The 25,691-nt window shown below is 41.3% G+C and overlaps 1 protein-coding gene across 1 annotated transcript in view; it reads left to right on the top strand.

The window, feature by feature from the left end:
• The first annotated feature begins 3,645 nt into the window (after nt 1–3,645).
• Nucleotides 3,646–25,691, top strand: part of NREP (neuronal regeneration related protein) — a 40,066-nt gene continuing 18,020 nt past the window's right edge. The window contains 4 exon segments of the mRNA XM_089779299.1: nt 3,646–3,682; nt 4,471–4,487; nt 4,489–4,511; nt 5,882–5,942. Coding sequence (XP_089635425.1) covers nt 3,661–3,682; nt 4,471–4,487; nt 4,489–4,511; nt 5,882–5,942 — 123 coding nt within the window. The 5' untranslated portion in view covers nt 3,646–3,660.

Below are 25,691 nucleotides of genomic sequence, written 5' to 3' on the forward strand. Positions count from 1 at the left end.
CTTCCCAACATCCTCTGGCAAAGAATTCCACAGATTATCTACATGTTATGTGAAGAAATTATTGTTTTAAACCTGCTGCCTATTAATATCATTTGGTAACACCTAGTTCTTGTGTTTGAAGTAATTAGCACTTCCTTGTCTGTTTCTACACCAGTCATAATTTTGCATACTTCAGTCATATTCCTCTCCTCTTCCCCCGGTCTCTTGTACAAACTGAGAAGTCTCAGTCTTATTAATCTCACCTCATAGAGAAGCTATTCCATACCCATCATGATTTTCATTGCCCTTTTCCAGTTATCTTTTTGGGTATGGGGCAAGCATATTTGCATGCAGTATTCAAGATATGGGCATATCATGGATTTGTATGAAGGCAATAGTATATTTTCTATCTTATCTATCTCTTGATTCGCAATATTCTTTTTTGTTGACTGATACTGCATACTGAGTGGATGTTTTCAGCTAACTATTTTCCATGACTCCAAGATCTCTTCCTTGAGCGGTAAAATATAGTTTAGACTCCATTACTTGATATTATGGCAAAGATCTGGCTATGCCTTAAGGGTCTGGCACTTCCTAGCAGTTGGTGTTTGTGTCAGGCTCACTGTGACCTTCCACACAGCCTCTAGCCCTTTGCTAGAGGCAAAGGTCACAGCCTATCCTCATCATAGGTTAAGCCATAGTTTAGGTTAAAACCCCTACATAATCCTGGTCCCCCCTCCCCTCAGGGGCAGGCTCTGTAGCTGCATGAGAAGGGCAGGGGGAACCCAGGCCCACCCACTACTCCAGGTTCTGGCCCAGGGATCCAAAGGCAGCAGCAGCAGCAACTAGCAGCGTTTCTTCAACTCCCAGCTGTGTCTACACTGGCACGATCTTGCGCAAAAGCGGCCGCTCTTGCGCAAAAACTTGCTGCCTGTCTACACTGGCCACATGTTCTTGTGCAAGTAAACTGACGTTCTACTGTATGAAATCAGGGCTTCTTGCTGCAGAACTTTAACACACCTGCTCAGGAATAATTCCTTTTGCGCAACTGTTCTTGCACAAGAGGCCATGGTAAACAGGCAACATGAATTTCTTGCACAAGAAAGCCCTATGGTTAAAATGGCCATCAGAGCTTTCTCGTGCAAGAGAGCATCTACGCCAGCATAGATGCTTTTGCGCAAAGCATATGCCAGTGTAGATGCTCTCTTCTGGAAGAGTTTTTGCAGAAGAACTCTTCCACAAAAGAGTTTTTACGTGAGAATGCGTCAGTGTAGACATAGCCCCAGTCGTTCCCTATCCACTTCCCCAAACAATTCCCCCTAGTACCTTCTTCCTAGATCCTGAAGAATCCTTCCAGCTCCTCCACAATCCCAATTTCTAACTCTCTCAATGTACCTCTTCACACTCAATCTTTAATCTTCTCATCCACCCTTCCCAGGAGGGCTGGGAAGAGGGGTGTCTTTTAAACTGGCTACAGCAGGCCTTAATTGGCTGCAGATTCCCTGATTAACTGGCTACTTCAGGCAAGCTCTTAATTGGCCCCAAGCGCCTGCCTGCCTTGATTATGTGGCAGCAGTGCCTGGCCAGTTCACTCAAGGAACAGAAAACTATTCACCTAGTTTCCTGTATATTTGTCCTCCACCAAACTATAGTAGCCTGCTGCCCTGGGTCTGTCACAATGGCTACGTGTAGATTGCATCCCTTTTTTGTAAAAGCCGTTTCCGAATAAAATAAAGCCGTTTCCGAAAGATCCTTTATCCCTCTTAAAATAAGGGATAAGGGATCTTTTGGAAAAGGGTTTATTTTCCAAAAGATCCGCGTCTAGACTGGCTCTTTTTTCCGGCAAAGCTCCGTGCCGAAAAAAATCGGCAGCCATTTTTATGCTAATGAAGCGGGGGAGATTTAAATCCCCTCTTCATTAGCAATTGCGATACGTATAATTTGCATCCCTTTTCCAAAAAAGGGATGCAATCTAGATGTAGCCAAAATATATAGTTGGGATTAGCGTTCCGTTGTAAGCTGTTTGCTTTTGCGGGTGCTTAGAAGAGATTCCAATGCTGCCCAGATGATTAGCAGAGAGTTCGCAGCTAGGTTTGTGTTTCTCCAGGTGATGCACATTTATAGGTGCCTTGATGAACATAAAAAAAAGTATTCTGCACTCAGATGGTAAAAGTCCACATGTGGATGGAAAAAGAGTAGAGGGAGCATTGGTTTGGCATTATATTTTCCAGTGTACATTACTTTTCATTTGTCAGCATCTGCCATTTTACTGCTCAGTAACCCGGTTTTGAAAGATCCTTTTGTATCTCTTTACATAGTCTGCCTGGGACTTAACTATCTGGAGTAGTTTTGCATTATCTGCAAATTTTGCAGCCTGTTTACCCCCCTTTTCAGGTCATTTATGAAGATATTGAATAAGATAGGTCCCAGAACAGACCTCTGGGGGACAGCACTATTTACCTCTCCATTCTGAAAGCTGTCTATTTAAACCTACCCTTTGTTTTCTGTCTTTTAACCAGTTCATGAGAGGCCCTTTCCTCTTATCCTATGGCAGCTTGCTTTACTTAAGAGCCTTTGATGAGGGACCTTGACAAAGGCTTTCTGAAAATCTAAGGTTCTAGTTCTAGACAGAGAGGGTCCCATATCTGTTGTCCTTTACCATGTGTTGTCATTTACACCAAAGTGAATGGTGAATGCTTTTTGATTTGCTAGTTTTTAAATCTACTTAGCACACTAGCACAAATGATACAGTTGCAGTACTGCAATAATCATTTGTAGTGTGTTTTAAAATACTTTTGTCATGTATCTGTGCTTCGCTGTGCTATGTGTTGCTTTGTATCATTATGTGGTGCTGAGCTATCTATATCTCTGCATTTCAATGTGCCCTTGTCTGTGTTTTTCTGTTCTTGTGCCCTTCTGGTGTGTGTCTTTGTGTTGTCTTTTGTGCCCCTCTGTTGCATGTTGCTGATTTGTGGAACAATATGCCATGTTACTTCAGTGTATTTCAGTCACTTTATACAAATATTATTTATATTGCAGCAGTGGCCTGTAGTCCTCAAGATGGACCAGGACCCCATTGTTGGGTGCTGCACAAACACAAAATTGCATGGTGCATTGCTGTGCTAGGTCTCTTTGTGCCACAATGCTGCCTCAATGGTGCGGCCGTGCCCATGCTCTGCATTTGCCTGTGTGTTTCTGTGTCTTTCCCTGTGTCACTGACTGCCTACCTGTATTACAGCATGGGCCACCGCACTGTTTTATACTGCTGGGCCACCTGCGTGTGTGGATCTGATACGCCTGTGCCTTTGTTTCCGCCTGTGTACCGGTGAGCCAGCCTTCTGTGGTTAAGGTAGGAGGGGGCGCGCCCAGATCCTGGCCCCGCCATGCCAAGTCACTTGCTCAGGAACGGGAGCTGTGCTCGCCCCGCTGCTCTGTCTGGTTCTTTGTCCCTGGGCGGTGCGTGCGCCTCTTTGTGCCAGGGAGAGACTGGGTCTGGGGGCGGCAGGAGGCTGCTTTCTGCCCTGCTGGCTCCTCCCGGGAGCTGTCCGGAGCTCCCGGGCCAGGGGCGCGGCGTGCGCCTGTTCCTGGGCTGCGTCTCCTGCGCTCCTCCCCGCGCACCATTTTCTCTCCCCGCAGCCAGGCGCAGGCAGAGCAGCAGCGGCTCCCTCCCCTTCGCCTCAGATGCCCTTTGCTACCGCGGCAGGTTTATTATTACAGCGCGGGCTGCTGGCTCCCTCCCGCACGCTGGGGCTGGCAGGGCGCCGCGGCTGTGCAGCTCCTTGGCCAGCCTCCCCGCCTGGCACCCCACCAGCCCGGCTCCGGATTATTTGTCTGGAAAGCAGCAGCCGCTCTCCGGAGAACGGGGGGGGGGATGGGGAGTTGATCGACGGCCGCGCAAGCCAATGGCCGCTCGCTCCGCCCCAGCCCGGCCCTTAGGCCCAGGCAGCGGGGCCAGCCGCGCGGCGGGAGGAAGGAGGGGCGAGCCGAGCCGTGCCGAGCCAAGTCCAGCCCCTCCCGCGAGGCTGCTGCCGCCGGGTTGCCAGCGCTCCCCGCAGCCCGTGCGCAGCGATTGGTCGGCGGGCTCTCTGGCTGCTAGACAGCGGGGGGACTTTGAGTTGAGGATTATTGCAGACTAAGCAGTCTGGTTTTGCAGCAGCAAAGCGGAGGGAGGGAATGGGGGGGAGGGGGGCTGGTTCGTGTGTGTAACGAGAGGAGGAGGGGGGAGAGCTGGCAGCCAGCCAGCCACCATCAGAATTAGCTCATTGTTCATAGAACCAGCACAGGCTACCAAACCCCAGCCTGGGAGAGAGGGAGAGAGACTTTCTCCCAACCGCCCCCACCCCTTTTCTTTTTCCTCCAAGGCTGCTGCACTTTGGAAGAGGTGCAGTCATTCTTTCCCCACACCCCCAACCCTCCCCACTTCCCCCTCCCCAACTATAAATTCCCTTTTGGAGCACGCTGCCCCCTTTTTAATCCACATTTGTGTTTCAGATCATGTAGAAAGGACAGAAAGGGAGCAGGGGCTTTTGTCTGTAAGTATATGCAATTCCAATCCACAGCTCGGAGAGATCTGCATCCCCTCCCTCTCTTTCTTTGTTTCTTTTCATTTCTTTTTTGCCCTTGGCTGGACTCTGCTGCAGCAAAATCAGTTGCCTCGCCCCTCTCCACATTTCAAAAATAGGCTTTCTTAAAGAAGAGGAGAAACGTGCAGTATACATATTTGCTTAACTCTTTCTGCTTGACGGCTGGATTTTGGAGTAGCATTTTTATGCATTAATGGGGAAAATATGCAGGAGTTTTCTGAAGCTGTGACCTCCCATTTTTGCAATACTAATCACAAAAATGAATTTTTAAACCAACAGCAGTTTGCTGTGCTAGCCTGCATGCCTGGCTCTCGGTGGGATTTTCTCCCCCTTGTAAAATGAATCTCCCTTTTCGCCGCCCTGACAGTGGATTCCTCTCAAACTGCTGGGGTATATTTTTAGAAAGCAGTCATTCTTGCAGTGACCTCCTGCATTTTTGCATGTGCAGCAATTTAAAAAAAACAGCCAAACTCTAAATGTTTTATGCAGATTAAGTGATCTCCTTTGAAAGGAAATGTTTATGTACAAGAATCTTCATAAGAACTTGCAGTCTTGTGTTTGTGAATATGTATGTGTGTGAAAGTTGTAACTAATTAAATTGTATATATGTAAACACACTATGTAAACTTAATTATATAAATATTAGTATAAGAAATTTTATTCCATACATACTAATGTTGCCACCAGTGATGAAAGAGAGGAATTGTACATAGTAAGTAAAGTGGGGGTTACATTGTAGTACTGTAATTAAAATGTAGCATTTAGATGAAATGGTATAACATTAGACATTCATTATTTTCTTAGTTAAGAATTGGGGGAGTGGGTTGGTGTGTATGTGTTTAAAAGAGAGAAGGGGATTACGTAATGCAATGCTATTTCCAAAAATATCCACACTGGATCATATTTTATGAAAGTGAGACTTATTTTTGCTATCTTGATTGCAAACAATTATAGCTGGTAGTAAGCCTGGAAACAATGAACAACCTTTACATTCAGTACAGAAAGATCTATTTTTGTCCTCTTGTCTAGTGGGTTAACCATTAAGTATGGTGCACTTCAAAGATGTGCAGAGTGCTAAGAATAGCACAGGGCTTTGCAAATTCAGGTACCAGGGATTCCTTTGTCCTATATTTAAGTCTTTAGACCACTGAAGCACTTAGACATATGCTATATCAATGCACATGTTGATAGAATAATTTGCATGCCTTTTCGTCTTAGCCTCTGAAGCATTTATTTAGCTAACAGTATAGCAAATGATCCAAAATCTTTTTGAATTTTGTGACAATTATTGTGATACGATTTTTTTAAATCATTTGTAGATTGTTCTCTTTGTGCTACTGGAGAGAAACTGCAGTCCCAAGACTTAAGAGTCTAAAAATGGTAAGAATTAGTTGTTTTAGCAAAGAATCAGTAGTTTCCCATGCTATTAAATACCAGATTTAACCTCCTCTTCTCTCTCTCTCACCACATTCAGAAATATGACCTTTAAAGACATCCTTTGGGATTCTGGGGATTTGCCATACAGTGATTAATGTACTCTAAAAGCCTTTGTGAGTTGAATCTTTCAATTTTAGACATTTTGAACAGAAACCTGAAATCAATCTTCATGCAATAAGTTTATTTAATCACAAGAAGAGAAAATGTTTACTATATTGCAAAGAAACACATACATTTTGCACAGATGAGAATAAGCAACATGCCAGTTCCATCAGAAAAACAAAACAAAAGGGTCACTGCACATACAAACTAACGCTATTTTATTTGCTAAGGCAAATACCTAAAATACAAATCAAATTTGCTTTTTATGAGGCACATTTTCAATAAGAAAACCTCATTGTGGGGCTAACTGCTCCCCAAAAAGGAAAGGTAGGTCTCAGCCCAGTTGAATTGAGGTTATTAAGGTTACTGTATGTGGAATGTAATTGGTGAACAGCATTATGACAATTAAGTGTTTTAAATTTCTGTCTTAGTATTTTTCATAACATTTTTTCTCTATTTTTATGATATTGTGTATCTGCAATACATATTTTAAACTTAAAGATCAAACATGGTAACCACTAATTTATAAATATAGTATCTCCTGACACAGGGGCTCCTACTTAGGAGGCAATGTTCCTCAGACAATAGGCCAGATACTGAGGAAAGGTGTGTTTAGGATTTTTTTTTATTACTGTTATAGGTTATGATAAGGCAAACTGAGTAACATTTGATATTTCTTGTCCCATTAATATTTTTAATTGAAAATGTGCTCATTGCTTGAAAAAGTTGGGAATCCATGCACAGATATAAAATTGACACATCTTTGCTGGTACATAAACAGGCTTATCAGAATTCAGTTTATTTTGATGGATAATATTGGTATTTATTTTAAACACTTTTAATCCTGAATGTTCACAGTTGTGTAAAATTATGGGGAGGGAGTCAGATAGTAGACATTTAAGATTCAAAAAGCTAATGCTTTATAACAATTAAAAACACAAGCTGTCCTCCCATGTCAAAACATACAAAGTAAACAACCTTAACTCAAATTCTTAAGAAGTTCTCAAGTAGCATTTTTCTTACTTTGCTTGTCTGTGAATTCCAGTTATTATTGATGGAAATATTATTGTTGGTTTGTGTTTACCAAAATTGATAACATCTATTTTTTCCCAAGGTTATCTAAGAAACCTCATAATAAGGTTTATTGTAAGAATTCATTAATAATAATAGGGCAAAATTCTGTGCTAATGTACATGGTTGCCATTCCATTGTCTGAAGTAGAATTGTATAGGTTATGTATTAGCCCAGAGTTTAGCCTGAAAAGTGAGGCAACCAAGTACAATATTGCATACAGCTAGAATTAAATTAATTAGGATAAATTATATTTATCCTGTTCTTTTGTTGGAAACTCATTATGTGAAAGCTGTTATGAAGGCCACTTTTCACATTTGTTTACTGAAACATCATCATTTGTATCTTCTAATAAACTGCAAAAACATATTCTTCTTGGAGTCTACTTTTGTGGAAATATTAAGTCATCTTCCTACAAATGAATAGCATGGGGTAGAGAATTGAAAGGGAAAATAAGTAGAAGTCATAATAGTCTTTCAGTTTGCTCCAATTTTGGAGTTTTTGAGAGACTGGGAAAAATGATGGTCTACATCCTGTGAACACCAGGAGGGACAAACTGCCCACATTGTTTAAAGATTAATGCAAATCTTGAGATTGCAGCTGGACAAATGTTATATATGAATTTGAAACGTGTAATAAATATTTCCCCAATTAAGGCAGAAAGTATTTTGCCAATACATAGTTTTATAAATCAGACCACTGTGCTTGCCAACACCTAACTTATAAGTTACAGCTATCCAAATGTAGAAAAATAATCATCATTATTGTATCTTAAGTTTTTCCATTCTTAATTCTGCACTGCAAACCAATTGAAATTTCAGTTGGTGGGTCTTGGAAAGTTTTTTGGGCCAAGCCAAGTTTTACAACTTTTTTGTAATTCTTCCATCAGTATTTCAGAATGAGAGAGACCAGATTCCACCATGGCTTACACCCTGTGCAAAATTGCATGAGGTGTGAATCTTGGCAAAATTTGCTTACTGCACTCCACCCCATCTCCTTTTTTGGACACAGTACCCCATACTAATGAAATCAGACCACTCACATACTTCTTTCATTACTGAAGTGGACATAGTAATAGTATAGTCATTTATTCAAAGTATCGTTTTTGCAGTTCTAATATGCAGGACTATTCCTTGTTTTTAAATGTTAAAAATAATTTAACTGTATTGGAGTGAGTAGTGCTTTTATGCAATTAAGTGCTTTTACCTACCTTTGATATTGCTGCTGAATGAAAGGCTCATCCTGTTTCTACTGAAGTCAATGGAAATGTTTGTAATAGACTTCAGTGGGAACACTTTCAGCCCAATTATTTTAACATTTTACTCTTTGCTCAAAGTAAAGCTGTATTTATCTGTTTGGTTAAATCTACAGTAAATTAAAACAACGGCTACTATAGGCTTGTTAAGTGGCACAAATTCATCCTTTGTATTACTCCCTTGAAGTCTTTTCACTTCTCTAGTTCTTGTTTGTACTTTTTCCTGATAAGTATGTTTTGCAGAATGTATAATTTCAAATACTTTAGAGACTCAATTTTCAGTATTTGCTTATTTCAGGTGGCTTTTTCTGGATTTACACTTACAATGTGCTAGTAACAGGATAAAGAATCTTTCCTGGTACTCCATAATATTAACACAAGTAATAAATTAAAACAGGGTTTAAAAAACAGAAGAATGCACATAGGTTTCTTCTTCTTCTTCCTGCCATAGTTTGAAAGTCATTAAGTTTAAGGGTTCAGTCCTTCGCTTGTATTACTTCAATTCATTTAATTCATTGTGAAGTAAAAAGACCCCCTTTTTTATATACTTCTTTTATCCTGGATAAAGGGCTGAGATGTTGGGGTTTTTCTTTTCCTTTCTCTCTCCCCTTCCTTTTAATGTTAGAATATCAGGTCATGCCTTCCTTTTTTTCTGAAGAACATAATGAGGTTTCACTAACTGAAAAGAGATGGGACTTTTATTCAAAATGTTTTAAAACCCTTTGTTTATCATTTGCTTTTGTTAAAATCTGTTTAACTCATATACTTAACAGTTGGAAGAAAAGATCTTTCTCAAAGATTCAAGACCCCGAGCATTCAGTTAAGGGCTAGGAAGGCTCCCAGTCTACATGTTTGGGTCCTCCAAGAAGACCTACAGCAAAACCAGAAAATACAAGCCTTATTGTTTTGAAGGTAAAAGTGAACAGGTGGTGGTGGTGGGGAAAACAATGTAGGGCCTTCGCATAGATCATAAAGAAGCAAGAAACGGCACAAGCCTGTCCTTCTCCCTGCCCCTCTCTTCCTTTGCAAATAATCTTTTCAGTATAAAGAGAACTTGAAAAATATGGTGCTAAGGGATGGGTTTTTTAGGAGTAATTCCAAGTGACCTCATTGGGAATTATGATTTGTATGTCAATGACCAAATAGATCCTTTAGAATTCCAATCTGATCTATGTGAGGAAAAATAATACAAAAGTGTTAAATTTCAGGACAGGCCCTTATTTTCACTATGGCATATCTCTGTATGCCAGCATTCTTATAAATCAATACTGCCTCAAAGATACAGTGATTCATTACTATGTATTATGGATATGTTGACTGAGAATGTGGGAGCAGCTGAAGCTAAGCATTTCCAGGTGTGTGTTCTTGGTAGTATTAGATCAGTTGACACCTCTTAACAGCAACATGTGTATTTTCAGTATAGAGAAGCATTCATAAAGACCATATTACCAATTTTTTTGTGTTGACTTTGGGCTTTGCTGCCATGTATGGAGAAAAAATTTTGAAATCTCCTTTGAGTTGTCCTGGTATTAAAAAAATAATTTAGGTGTATTGTGGCTGGGATGCACCCCAGTGCAAAGGTGTTAGATTCACAGTGGATGAAGCATCTGCTTCTAGCTGATCCATAGTTTCTCTTGCTCAACACCTTATGCTCTTCATTTGGAAGAAGGACAATGTGATGGAGATATAGTGGAAAGAAAAATAGTGGAGGAAGCTAGTTTAGGACAAGGTGCTGGTAAATACTAATTTCAACTGGGATACTGGAAAATAAATTCTTAGAATATACAAATGAAAATTACAGCAGGACTTTTAGCATCTTGGTAATCATTTTGCATTAATATGGTCTGTTTAATTTGAATTAAATGGAAAAAATCACCCTAAAGCTGTATATCAGTGCCTTGGCTATCTCAAACACAAATGGAAGCTTGTGAATCAAGGAATTTTTGTTTAACAATGAAAATTATGTGTTTGTTAATAAACAAGAGAATTACCAGATTTGGAAGTTTCATCACTTTAAGATAAACTGCCAAACTACCTGTCCTGTACTCTGTCTCTTGATCTGGCAGGCTGAGCACCTGAACTCAATGAGTACAGGGATTCAGGTCAGAGTATTTCAACATGAGCCCAATTCCTAAGTGTTTTGAGAAAGATCATGAATATGGCAGAGTCTTAGATACAGAAACTTCAAAGAAAAAGTTAGTGGGAAGGCAGAGACCATACAAGGAAACATTTTTGCAAAATACAATATAATGAACAAAACGACACCAGAACTACTGACTTAGGCTAAACGTATGAAAGAACCCAGAATCAGACTGGGAGTACAAAGGTATTGATAATACCATATTGCCAAATACATCAAAAGAAAACCAGATCAAGGTTGTCCAAAGTAGCATCACATGTTTCTATCACAAATTGATACATTTGTAACAAAAACAATTCCAAATTAGAAATAAAAAGTAAACTTGAAAATTGTAGAATTATTTTTACATCTGTAATATTTCCCCTCCTTCCCACCCCCTTTTTTTTGTTACTAAGCATCCAACTTTTCAAGCAATGATCAGCTGCTTGAGGCCAGGCTACAAAACATCAATCAAAAACAGATAGCAAGTGAAACGTTAGTTACAGTCACAGATGGCTTATGGGTGGAAGCACACAATGAATTGCATAGAAAAGGAGTTACATTAATACAAGATGGCTAGTGTAATGTGCACAATGGCCCAGTAATAGCTAAGTGGGTGCAGATAGAGAAAACTGAAGTTTATGTAGCAGTATGTGATACTGTAAGCAGTAAGATGATTGGAAAGTACTATGTTATGCTGACAAGAAAGAGGGACTAAGGCATTAGCAAATAAACTGTAGAGTTGTGTTATTAAGGCCTAACTGGCAGACAAAAAGAAAAAGATGCAAAATATGGGAAGTGATGTGGAAGATGATGACACTTTGCTTACATTTGGATGTGCATCAGATTGGCCAACTCTACTTGAACAAGACCTTATTCCAAAGGAAGCTGCTGAAATATGTTTTAGATTTACAAAAGTATTTTTATAATCCCCATCAGCCCAGTTAAAAAAAAAATCAAATCTGTAAAACGCCAAATCCCTGGTAACACATAATAGAACAGCCATATAACATGCTTGAAAACATACATTAAAAACTGGCCTTATTATCTCAGGGTTTCAAGTAATCATAAGTCAGAACTTGAAGATAGAATGATCAGTCTAATTAATCATCAAGAGATTTAGTGGAAGCAAAGAACATGATCGGTAAGATGAAACCAGTTGTAGCACTTGACACATTCCAAAGGGGGACACAAACAATTGTTGCATGAAAAATATGTTTGGATCTACTGATAATGAAAATCTTGCACCACACACAGTAAAAGTACAAAAGAGATTTCAGGAGACAAATTACTCCTGTATGCTTATTGGTCAACTTCCCTCATTCAGAATATGCAGAAAAGAAATCATCATCTGAACAAGAAGAAATTACAAGTCAGTGGTTGCTTAGCAAAAATCCTTACTTGCATATTTACTTGCATTTAAAAGAAAAGAAATCAATGTTTTCATCCACTATTAAAGAAGAAATTTTTCTTATAATATGGTGGAAGAGCTTGAAGAATGCAGATATTTCATCTTACTTCATAGAACTAGTAGTTCTTACATCAGTTTCGAGCCATCTTTTCAAACTTTGGATATATCCATTCAAAACTGAGGAACGGACTCAGTTTATCTATTACATCAAAGTTAGTATTCTGCTCCGGAATGCTGAATGGGCAAGTGGACGTGGACGTGGACATGGACTAGTAGTCTGTAACCCTGCACGCTTCTCATTGCTTAATGTTTCAGGACTATGACTCTTCATTATCATTGTTTCCATATAATTGAATGTTTGAATTTTGTTTATATACTGTAATACTGAAATGAATCATGACATGCATAGCTTCCTTGAAAAAAAAATAGCTAAACAGTAACTATACAACCATTCCAATGTTCAATACAACCATTACATATTAGTTTGGTGCCACTGCAATTTTACTTTTTATTTGTAAAGACCCTAAATTAATGTCTGAATTTACTGCCTTGTGTACCTGCAACTTGAATTGATAACTAAAACTAAGTATAATGTGGTATATATTAAACAAACTGGTTTTAACACAGAAAATGCCTGAAACTAGGACTAACTAGTTTTTCCAGACCTATAGACACATCCTGTGATAAAGGCCGTGCCATCCTTGGGAGGGAGGCAGTTCTCATTATTAAAAAAGGGAGGCAGCAACCTGCATTTCGATGTGGTGTTGGTGTGGAATGAGCATACCATTTATGTCTAAAGGAAATTGATAATATCACTGTTTAAGTAGGGTGAAGAAATGTATGCAATACCTTACATTTTATATTAAAAATCTCATCCTGGTTTAAACTTCTGAAAACAGGTTACTCATGAGTCCCTGTATAGAGTGGGTACAGTTTATGATTGCTACTACAGTAAAACTCCAATAGTCCGGCATCCAATAGTCCGGCACTCCCAATAGTCTGGCGTCAAAATGGCAAGAGCCTAGTGAGTGAGCTTCGGCCAAAAATGTGTCACAAGGTAACAGTGACAGCAGCTGAACTGAGCAAAAAGGGTAAAAAAGGCTTAAAAATCTAAAACATTACAGTATACTGTATACAGTATGTACAATAAAAAGGGTTAAGAACACTTTATATACAGTATATAATGTATACAGTGTATATATATATATAACCAGCTTATAGTGCCTCCTGATAGTCCGGCATATCTGATAATCCAGCACCACCTAGGTCCCGGATTATCGGAAGTCTACTGTATTACACAGTACAGTAAACTTCCGATAATCCGGCACCTTTAGGACCCAGGGGGTGCCGGATTATCAGATATGCCAGACTATCAGAAGGGGGGGCTATGAGGGCTCTGAAGTGGGGTGGGAGGGGATGCCACCCCAGTCCCCTCATAGCCCCCCCTTACGATAGTCCGGCTCTGCCCCAGGCGTCCCTGATTCAGCTGCTGCTGGTCAGTTTGAGCAGCAGCTGAATCGGGGATGCCTGCAATAGAGCAGCTGGGGTGCTGCCGGGTTGGTCCTGCAGCACCGAGGGGCGGCGCTACGGCGGCTCTTGGGGACACCTGGGACAGATCAGCTGGGGTACTGCCCGGTTGGTCTCGTAGCGCTGCCCCTCGGGGCTGCGGGACCAACCCGGCAGCACCCCAGCTGCTTTGCCCCAGGCGTCGGGATTCAGCCGCTGCTGAAACTGACCAGCAGCGTCAGTTTCACCAGCAGGCTGAATCCAGTTGCCTGGGGCAGAGCAGCTGGGGTGCTGCCGGGTTGGTCCCGTAGCGCTGCCCCTCGGCCCTGCGGGACCAACCCGGGGACCCCTGGGGCAGAGCAGCTGGGGTCCTGCCAAGTCAGCCACTGCTGAAACAGATCAGCGGCTGATTCCAGGAAGCCCCGGGCAGAGCAGCTCTGCCTGGGGCTTCCTGGAATCAGCTGCTGATCTGTTTCACCAGAGGCTGATTTGGGGACCCCTGGGGCAGAGCAGCTGGGGTCCTGCCGGGTTGGTCCCGCAGCGCCGTCCTTTGGCGCTGCCAGACCAACCCGGCAGCACTCCAGCTGCTCTGCCCCAGGCGTCCCCAAGAGCAGCGGGGGTGCTGCTGGGTTGGTCCCGCAGCCCCGAGGGGCAGTGCTACGAGACCAATCCAGCAGCACCCCAGCTGCTCTGCTCCCGGCTTCCCCGATTCAGCTGCTGGTCAGTTTCAGCAGCAGCTGAATGGGGGAAGCCTGTCCGGCTGCCCCAGCACTTCCGGGTTCCTGATGGTGCCGGACCATCAGGAGTCCTGGAGCATTGGATGCCGGACTAATGGAGTTTTACTGTACTTAGCTAAGTTTAGTTGGGACAACTATTAACAGCCTTCCTATATTCTGTGAAGATCATTGACCAGGCTTAGTCTGACAGAGAGGCATCTGCACATATTTCAGACATATCCTGATGAATAGATAAAGAATGCAGGACTATGATTGGGCACTGAACCCAGGTTGTTAGTAGACACAGAGGCTAAACTTAACCTGGATTTCCTGCATGATAAAGCAGGGCCCTAAGCATCAGAAAATTCCCGGTAGTTCTCATAATTTTTTGACTAGTGAGCTTGGAGCTAAAAGTGAGGTCTCCATAGAAGATCAGAGCACTAGTCCCTCAGTAGAGTCACATTCTGAGGTCAGTGGGGCTTCACAGGTTTAACAAAGTGTATAATTTGGCCCACAGAAAAGGGCAATGTGGATGGGTACGATTTTTTAAATGTTTAATATTGTGCATATGACACATTTTTATGGTTTAATCTAGCACACTTGATTACTGAAGAATTGAGATTAAGGCTTTTTCTGCAATTTCAAACTAATAAGATGAAATACAATTTTACTCTGCTTAGAACTTTTTCAAGTTGAGCTGCTCACAACTGCAGAAAAACAAAATAAACTAAGGCACATGCTCTCAATCTTTTTCTTTCTGACACACCCTCAGCATTCTATTAAAGCTCCACATCCTATCTGTGCCACACAATTGATTTTTGTACTATTAAAGCACAGACCAGAATTAGGGGGTAGCAAACAGGGCAGTTGCCTGGTTCCACATTCCACAGTGGCTCCCACAAAGCTACATTGCTCAGTTTTTGGCTTCAACCCCAAGTAGTGGAGCTCAGGCTCTGGACTTCAGCTCCAATATGTGAGGCTTTCTGTCTACACTCACTGTGGCTGGCCCAATTTGGTGGAGCCCCTGAAACCTGCCTGTGATCCCTTGAGGGACCCTGAATCCTTGGTTGAGAACCATTGAACTAAGGGATGCAACAGTTGAGGTGACAAGTGTCCAAGTTGTACAGCAAAGACACTCTGAAGTTTAAATAGTTTTCCCTCTTTGACACAGACTATTCTTTAGTAGTCTGTTTAAACAATGTACATAATCATGATCAGGGCTTGACAAGTGGCAGCGAGCCCTGCTCGCCAGCTGCGTGGTTTGGCACGCTGTGCATGCGCAGACCGTGCTGCGCGGCCGCATCGGGCTAACATCTACTTGCCATGGGCGAATAGATTGTCCTAATTGTCGAGCCCTGATCATGGTACTTCACCATCAGAAAGTAGAGTTCAGAAAATACTCAACTGTCAATGGAAGATGGTTTCCATTGCCGTTTCACTGTCCTACACGGGGCTCTGACAAAGATTGCATTATTTTGTGTGGGGCTAGCCGGAGGGAGTGAGAACAGTAATTATCCCCAGAAGGACTGCATAAAAATAATTCACAAAAGTAGACAACATTCATTGGGACAAAATATTGAAAGAAAAAGATACTTTAAAATGCAGGCTATATTGAACAAAGATTCATTCATTGCTTCGATACCTCATTAAACCTCACTGGATGGGGAGAAAAGTTGGAAAGATGCAAAAATGTTCTACTGAAATGTTTAAAATGGAATGATATAAAAAAATGTAGTCTGGCACAAAATGCAAATTAGGCATATTACTGAAAGAGTCTGTGTATTAGTTCCTTTGATAGCTACGGTTGTTTCGGTCTCTAAACATTATACTTTTTAAAATCTCAAAATATTTAAGCACATGTTTATTTTTTATCTTACAGGAAAAGATAAAATTTTGGAGTAATTTTGTTTAAACTGAACTCTTCCCTCTATATTCATACAGCTCACATTATGGACATTTTTGAAAACAAATAGCATAACCACGTTTGAGTATTCCTATTAACATTATTAGAAACTTTTACTTAATATGTATGTTATTCCCCTAAAAAGAATGATTGAATTCTTATATTGTAATATTCAAAAGCATGTGTTGACAATTTTATACCATCAGACAGCTGCTCGAAGATTATTAAGCTTTTCTTTATGTTGACAAGAATGTATCTGGTGTTAAATGCTCCAGTATAGAAGTAGTGGGTAGGCGTAATACATGGTTACCAGAAGGAAATCCTACAACAGTTTGGAAGTGCAATAACATTGGCAAGTTCTTTTACACTTAAGTTGTCAGCTAAGAAATTAAATAAAGCCACAACACCAGCATCACAAAACAATATTGCTTGCCAGGCAAACTATTTTCAACTATTTTTCAGTTAACTAGAACTCACATGATAAAATGTGTGTTTGGATCTTTAACATCTACCCAAGATAGAGGTGACAGAAGGAAAGTGCCCCCTTTGGGATCCAGTTTTCAGGCTTGAGGACTAAGGGTAGACCTACAAAGCAAAGTAATAAAGCACAGCTTACCCACTGACAGTTGACTCAGTCTCACAAGGCTCAGGCTGTGGGACTGATTTGCTGCTGTGTAAACTTCTGAGCTCAGGTTTAAGCTTGGGCTTCAAGACCCTGCAAGATGGGAGGGTCCCAGAGCCCAGGCTCTAGCTCAAGAGTATTGTAGGCTAGTGTGGGCCAGCTGCAGGTTTTTCTTTGCTGCGTAGACATATGTAAAATACCATCTGGTGGTAACCTTCTAATGCATTTTATATATATAGTAAATGTTTTGTTATCTGGCATGTTGGAGGAGTGGGGTGTGCCGATAAATAAAAAAAGCAGGTTAGCAAAGAGGGAGGAAGTTTGTGTGAGTGAGTGGGTGGGAGAACTCAGGGCTGGGAGTTGGGTGTGTGAGAGCTTGTGGGGTACAGGCTCTGGGAGGGAATTTAGGTGTGGGAGGGGACTTTGGGCAAAGGTTTGGGACATAGGAGGGGTTTTGGGGTGCGAAAGCCAGGTGGTGCTCAAATAACATATCCCTGGTGTTCTTAGTCAGAGGCATGGTTAGGCAGTGCAGATGCAGTCCCATAGCTCCCATTAGCTGCAGTTCCTGGCCAATGGGAAATGCGTAGTTAGCAGGTGAGGCAGGTATGCACATGAAGCCTCCAAGGTCATTCCTCTGCGTACGAACACAAGGGGCATGTCACCTCTTCCAGGGAGACAGGTGGAGCCAAATAGGGAGCCTGTTGGCCCTGTGCCAACCAAACTATACTGGACTTTGAATGAAAATCAGAAATACCAGTTTATGAGCTATCGGGTTAGTAAAGTACAGGATAACTTTTACTGTATATGCGAGTAGTTTGACACGGTACACTTTTTTGTTTGTTTGCTTTTAGATGATATTCTACAGTAATGGTTCCAAACACTACAGTAATCCTTGCTGTAAATAGCATTTAGACCATTACTATGGAATTTTTTTTATTTTATTTTTTTAATGAGGAAAGGGATACCAATTTCAGAGTATATCTTAGAGCAGGGTTGGGCAAATACTGGCCCATGGACTGAATCTAGTATGGCAGGGTTAGTCCCTGACGGGCCCCACTACTAAATTTACCTGCACCTCCACGGATACGGGTGATCACAGTTCCCATTGGTTGCGGATCTCTGTTCCTGGCCAATGGGAACTGTGGAAAGCTGTCTTCTGGTTTGTGCCGCTTCCCACCAATTCCATTGTCCGGTAATGGCAATCCGCAGCCAATGGGAGCTGCAATTACTGGTACCTGCGGAAGTGCAGGTAAATATAGCAGTGGCCCACCAGGGGCTAACCACTGCCATTTTATTGCCCACCTTTGTCTTAAAGGATTTCTCCTTCTGAGTAACCAACCCACCTTATCATTTCAGTGAGTCGTCAGTACTGGGTATCGAACTACTTCAAGTGACCCTGAACCAAGAATATTGCCAATTAAGCTACATAGACACTAGCAATGCTGAGGATATTTTGAGCCAGTTTTGTAAAAAGCTTCAGCTATGCATCCACTTTTACAGTTACTGTTAATTGTGGTGCAAATAATATTTAGTCATCTAACTGCCTGATTGTGTTTGGAAATCTGATAGTTAATCCTCTGTATTTGAATCAACAAGTGGTTGTACCTGCAAAATTAGACCTACTTTAGTTATAAAACCTGTTATATTTGCTTCATAGAATATTGGGACCTTGGGAGGATGGGACCTTGAGAGGTCATGTAATCTAGTCTTAGTCCTTCAGTCAAGGTAGAATTATAAACTTCATTGTGTCAGATTATTGCAAATTGACCTCACTGTGCCAGAAAATTCCACTACTGCCCTCCAATGGCATATGGAGGATTTATCCCCATAGGAGAGCATATGCTTGCACAATCACTCTTCTTTGGGTGTTATGCCAGCAGAAGATGACATTCTGGTCATACGGCAAATTCAGTTAAGCATTTAAAAATATAGTGGAAGAGTTGTTTTAGCAGATGTTAAAATTAACAAAAATATAATAAAATAGCATTTGCCTTTAAATGTCTCATTTTTTAAATATATAGATTGTGATCCTGATCTCTTTTGCACTACACTGCATCATCAGTACAAGCCTCCCCCCTGTGGAATGTCAGCAAACCATCTTAAATACCACACCCATTCACAATGATGTGGAATTGATCATGTGACAGATCTTTCTAATAACTGCTGTTTCGCTGCTCAGTAAATGACATCATTGGTAGTTGCACAAAGAACTCTGTTACTTTTAAACTTCAGGTTGGTCTAAAGAAAAAAGAGGCGTCAATTCCTCCTAATTAACATTTTCTAAGGTATTCCTGAAATAACCATTTACAGCTTAATTACTTTCATACAGCATGTATGTCCGTGTGATTGATAGATGTGAAGGACAAGTGACTATACTGTTGCAAGGCTATGTCTACACTGGCAGATTCTTGCGCAAGAACTCTTTTGCGGAAGAGTTCTTGTGCAAAAACTCTTCCACAAGAGAGCATCTACACTGGCATGTGCTTTTGTTCAAGAGCATCCATGGCAGTGTAGACACTTTCTTCTGCAAGAAAGCTCTGATGGCCATTTTAACCATAGGGGCTTCTTGCGCAAGAAATTCATGTTGCCTGTCTACACTGCCATTTTCTGGAAGAGCTATTGCGCAAGAGGGCTTATTCCTGGTGGGGAGAGGACTAATTCTTTCGGAAGAAGCCCTGTTTTACAACACTTTACTCTACATTTACTTCTGGAAGAACGCTCGTGCAGTGTAGACAGCCAGCAAATTTTTGCGGAAGAACAACTGTTCTTCCACAAGAAGCTGCCAGTGTAGACGTAGCCTTATAGTTTTCCTCACTGAAATCATGCCCAACAATGTGTATTTTGGCTGATTTTTATCTAACATACAGTAGTAATTAAAGCACAGTATATGACTGATGATTTCTGGAGTAAAGGAGGGCCAAGGAAGGTGAGTACATTAATAAAGCCTCTGCATTTTATGAATTCCTCTTTGGTTTCTGTTACACATCATTATACTTCTTTGGCTTTGCATTTCATCTGGCTTCACACTACAGCTGTTCTTTATTCTTCCTCATCTGAATACTCAAACTCCCAACTGTAAGAAGATGAAAAAAAGCCTAAATGAGAGAAACAAGCTTTTCCTTTAATTTGTCATCTTTCTCACATTCCCCTTTCTGCTTGAAAAATGAATAGCAAGTTAATTCATTCATTTCTTTTAGTCAACACTTTTTCAATTTGTTAGTTTCAGAGGATGCGATGTTGTCTGCTCTTCTTCCTCCCCAGTACGTGGTGACCCATTGGACTTGATTACATTAGGTTTCAAATATAAACCCTTCCTTTTAAATGAATCTTATCTGACAGTGTATCCTTCCATCTTAAAGCTTCCATATTCAATGGGGATTGAAACTTCTGAGGGGCTAGGCCAGAGTGGCCCCAACATCTCTTCTGTCCAGGGTCCTACATGTGGCCAAAGCAGCATTGTTCAAAGAGGGCATGTAGGCAGGCTGACCTGAGTATAGTCAGTAGATAGCTTCTACTGGTAGGAACTCCTCAACTGGAGAAAACAACAACTTGGAAAATTTCTGATTTCTTGTAGTTTTATGTGGGGGCTGCTTTCCCGAGTTCATTCCTGCATCAGCTTGTTAAAATGGCAAATTTCCACTTGTCTCACTTAGTCCTGTTTTTTTGTTTTAGGAAAGAATATGTAGCACTTTAAAGACTAACAAGATGGTTTATTAGGTGATGAGCTTTCGTGGGCCAGACCCACTTCCTCAGATCAAATAGTGGAAGAAAATTGTCATAACCATATATACCAAAGGATACAATTAAAAAAATGAACACATGAAAAGGACAAATCAAATTTCAGAACAGAAGGAGGGTGGGGGGAGGTAAATGTCTGTGAGCTAATGATATTAGAGGTGATAATTGGGGAAGCTATCTTTGTAATAGGTAAGATAATTAGAGTCTTTATTCAAACTTAAGTGTAAAGTGTTGAATTTTAGCATGAATGACAGTTCAGAGGACTCTCTTTCAAGTGCAGTCTTAAAAGGCCTTTGAAGCAGGATGCAGGTAATCAAGTCGTTGAGACAATGCCCTTTCTGGTTGAAATGGCAAGAAACTGTTTTTTCTTTGTGATCCTGTCTAATATCTGTTTTGTGGGCATTGATTCTTTCCTAGTGTGTTTAAGACACGTTAATCATAACCATCAGTGATCTAGTGTTCTGTGAAATAGTAGTACCGTATTTTCCGGCGTATAAGGCGACTGGGCGTATAAGACGACCCCCTAATTTTCTAGTTAAAACATAGGTTTTCGCCTATACTCGCCGTATAAGACTACCCCCCCTTAAGAGGCCAACCGGCAGCGCCCCAGCTGCTCTGTCCCAGGGTCCACAACAAAAGCCTGGTCTGCTCGGGGGGGGGTCGCACTAGCTGCACCCCGCCTCCCCCAGCAGACCAGGGACACGGGGAGCAAAGCCGCAGTGGCAAGTGGCAAAGCCACAGAGGCGCGGGACCGTCTCCAGCAGACCAGGGACACTGGGAGCAAAGGCTCTGAGGACGCCGGCAGCGGGACAGCCGCGGCGCGTCTGGGCTGTCCCGCTGCCGGCTTCCCCCGAGGCTTTGCAAAGCCGCGGAGGGGCTCGGGCAGCGGGGCAGCCCAGGTGTGCCTCGGCTGTCCCGCTGCCCGAGCCCCTCCGTGGCTTTGCTCCGTGTCTTCCTGGTCTGCAGACCAGGGAGACGCGGAGCAGCTTTTCTCGCCCCGGAGTACACGGGCGGCGGGACCGCGAGGTCCCGCAGTCCGTGTCCTCCGGGGCGAGAAAAGCCCCGTTCGTACCTGCAAGTCGGGGACTACCTGTATGTTTATACCCGGCATAAAAGACGACCCCCGATTTTTGGGGGATGTTTTTTAGTATAAAAAGTCGTATTATATGCCGGAAAATACGGTAACTAGAATATTTTAGATTACACTGAAATTTCCCTTTCCAAGACATTTAGAAGAAGAATTGACAGAAGATTTGCATGTAGCTAAACACTTAAGAAGCCACGTCCTCTTAAGCAAAAGTTGCTTTGTATGATAAACCTTTCTTACACTGGATTTGTAATCTAGCGGGCACTAATTATAAGGAGCCCATCATTATAGGAAGTACAGAATCCTGCAGGTGAGATTTTTAAAAGTGCTGAGTATTGTCTCAGCTCTTCCATTCAAATCAGTTGCAACACTCCATATTGTTTTCCAGTTTCAGAGGAGAGCAAGCCTTCTGATTTTTTCTTGAACGAGTTGAAAAAAACCTGATCTACTGTTCAGATAGCAGTGCTACAAAATAGGGAAGGGTCAGTTTTAGAAGATATAGCTGGATGGTGATAATGGGTCATTGTTTTTAAGTAGCACTTCCTATTGAAGTCAGTGAAGATGTTAGCTTAAAAATGGATGGCAAGTATTTCTCAAATTAGATATGGGAAAAGTTGTCATACATGAATGACAACTCAGAAAGTTTAGACATCGAATAGTAGATTGGGTGTCCTTAGGATATCCTTGCTTCTTATTGTTCCTGCCAAGCAGGCAACTATGCCTCTAATATATTTTTCCTGAAAGAAAATGCATCAGAAAACAACCAAACTGTGTAAGAGAAGCTGCAAGGTAACTCCAATGGTGCTGAGATAGAACCAGGAAAAAATAATGCCATGTGGAGTAAGTTTATCCTTTGTGTAGAATGCTGCTCTTTTCACCTCCTTTTAAAGGATGGAAGGCCTGTTCTGCCTTTCTTTCCTCTGTTTCTCATGTGGAGGGAAGCATATTGCTCTTTATGTCTACTGGTGTGTTACTTACTTTATAAAAATAAGTATGTTGCATAGCACACATTTCAAGGTAGGGGGTAGGATTACAGTGCTTCAAGGAATAGTTCATTATTAGAGTTGTTGAGCTTCTCTGTGGAATCAGGATTTCTGGAGCAGTGGAAGATTCTTTCAGCAGTCCTTTATCCCACATCTTGGGGGGAATATTCTGAAATGGCCTGTAACTCATCAAAAGCTGGAGTCTTTTGCATTCAAAGCAGTTGATGATCTTTATCACAGAAGGAAAAAAAACCTGGCATAGCAGCTTGGGCCCAAGAATTCCAGACTATGCAGTAGTATGTGATCTCTCATGTGTCTGCTTGAGATTAGGATTTTGTTCAGACATGGTTCAAGGAAAGATAGAAAAACTAAAAACTTTTTTGAAGAAGCCAGATAAGCAGGTCAACAAGAATGCATGTACTGAAGTTGTCTGATAAACTCTACAGTATGTCTGTGGAAGATGTCTCGTTTGCAGCTTCTTTGAAGGCTAGATCTGGGCATCGTTTGAAAGATGCTGCTCTCAGGCCATAGGACTTGGGAGCAAGGATAACTGTTTCACTTTGCCACTTCTTTGATGCTGATTAAGTAGCTCTATGTCTCCTCTCTTATAGATGTCTTGCAAATGTTATAGAAGGAAGGTAGAACATAGTGTCCACAGTAGTTTTTGTTTATAAAGATGAAGGAGTTACATAAGGGGAAAGATACATTAGAGTGAAAGGATAGGAGACAATTTTAAGGCTCTGACACACTGGTTAAACCTATTGTTTTCTGTAATGGTATGAGGAGTCTCAGTTTACATATTTCTTGAGGTGAATTGCAAATAACTTTTTTTTTGCATATTACCTAAATACTTCTACTGCAAAAAGGGATAGAAGTAAACAACATTGTATCCCATCCATGCAGTGATGCTCAAATATGTTCAGTCCTTGCTTTGTTGTGACAGTATTGCCTTTGTTTTTATTTTTATTGAAAAAAAATTAGTTTCTCTATGTTAAATTAATAATCTCTCAGTTCCAAATTGAGACCAACATCAATATCCAATATCAAGTTGGCAGACTTATTTAACTCAATAGTTCCTGGATTGATGGTTTCCTTTTTTTTTCTGATCTAAGAAGACATTAGGTATGATGCTTTGTGTCTCACATTATGGTGCTCAAAATGGTAAAATACAGTATTATGAGGACCTTGACTAAGATGCCTTAGAAAATGTTTAGGAGTGATCCAATCATGTGGCTTAAGGCTCAGCTTTGATTTTTATATTGCTTAAGTCAAGCCTTTACAAGTGCAGCAACCATACAAAAAAAGTGCCAAAAGTTGAAAATATTAGAGTGTGAACCAGAATTGTAATGGAAAGCATTTATCTGTAGTTGTTTCATGTTAGCAGCTGGACTGTTGTCTTTTATATTATATTGTGGAACTTTTCTTTTTTACTTATATAACTTGGCATATCTGTTCTTGAAATACTAATCTTAGGCTGTGTGCTGGTTGAAGTTCTCTGTGTTTTTATATTAATATGCATCTCTGAATCTCTGTTCAATTTCATACTGAAGATGAAACATAGATGTGTAGGTTTTAGATGGCATTCAGAATGTAGGGCATACAGTTTTTCCTGGATTTTAATTGATCTTGAGTCATGAATCTCAATCTTTTCCATATCAGGAACTCCTTTTCCATCTAACTGGGCTGTAGCTGTGTCTCTTTTCCCATTTAGCAATATAGGAAAGACAGGGTAGTCATGATGACCCCCATAGCACCCATTCATGACCCATAACATAGGAATTGCCATATCAAATTTCCATATCAGGTGTGGGGAAAGAATTTTTCCCTGGTCAGAGCGAGAGTGACCTTGATTTTTTCCATCTCCAGCTGCATTGTGGAGTATGGGTCATTTACCAGGATTATCTGGCTATATCTTAGTTAAATCCCTAAAACGGAAGGGGCCTTGGTTCTTCTGATTCTCTACTTACGGCATATCATAATTTTGTTTCCTGTGGGTTGTAATAGTTTGCGTCTTGGATTTAGTGCATGGGTGGCTGAGGGATGTTGATGGTCTGTGATTAAACAGGACCAGATGATGACTTCATGATCTGGTGGTCCCTTCTGTCCTTAAACTCTGTGCAACTATGATAATGATCCCAAAAGACTGATTGTTCTATTCTTTCAGTTTCTTAAAAGGGTATACCTCCTCTGTCCTGGGTGCCATATCCTATACCGTACATACATATAGTAAACATATCAACACATGATGGACTCTTTATTGTAGCAAAGGAACCCCCCTCCCTTCTCTCCTCACCATTCATTTGTCCTAATAGTATATAGAAACTGCCTTTCTCAACTTACCTCCTCCCCACATGCATGGGAGAACAGATGACTTGGCAATATTACGAGGGAGTTAACAAATCTAGGACGTGTCAAACCAACTGGGAGGAGACTTGGCAAATTCAGGGGATGTCAGAGAAAACTTCTTACCAACTGCTCTCTCCTAAGTAGAACAGAGAAACTGTAGTTTGAATACCTCATGGTATCTCAATTGTGGAATGAGGAAAGAGGTAATCTTGCAAGAAACACAATGTTGAACAATATAGATCCTTACAGGGAAAACGCACTTCCTGTAGTTCTGCATTGCCTTCAGTTTGAGGGCTCTCAAAATTCCCATATTGGAATGCTTTGCATTAGTCTGATAATAGCAAAAAGAATAAGCGTAGTAAGGTTAGCATCCCAATGAAATGGCTGCACTTTCCTCACCAAATGCAGATGGAAAAAGGCCTTCTGTTCTGCATCTGCTACCTTCCCATATAATAGTAGGCTTGGTGCTAATGATACTTTTGTGTTATAAACCATAATGATGTTCTGGAAGATGCACTAGTTCTTTCAGGGATAGAATGCTTGCCAGTTCTTCCGACCACCAGCATAATCCTATTCTCATCAATGCCCCAGTAACAGACACTGGATAATCTATTCCCCTACCACATCTGTGAAAGCAGAGTGACATTTGCAATTCTTTATGTGACCTGTAACACATGGACTACAGTATGTTCCAATAGCCCTTTCTGGTTACATTCAAAAATTGTAGAGAGAAGAACTGCACATAGTATTCCAGCAGTGCTCACAGCAGTGACAAAAGCAGAGGTAAAATAATCTCTTGGCACCTACTCAACTTTCCTCTGTTTATGTCTCTC

The sequence above is a fragment of the Pelodiscus sinensis genome, chromosome 6, assembly GCF_052426305.1.
Source record: "Pelodiscus sinensis isolate ZL-2025 chromosome 6, ASM5242630v1, whole genome shotgun sequence".
NCBI lineage: Eukaryota > Metazoa > Chordata > Testudines > Trionychidae > Pelodiscus > Pelodiscus sinensis.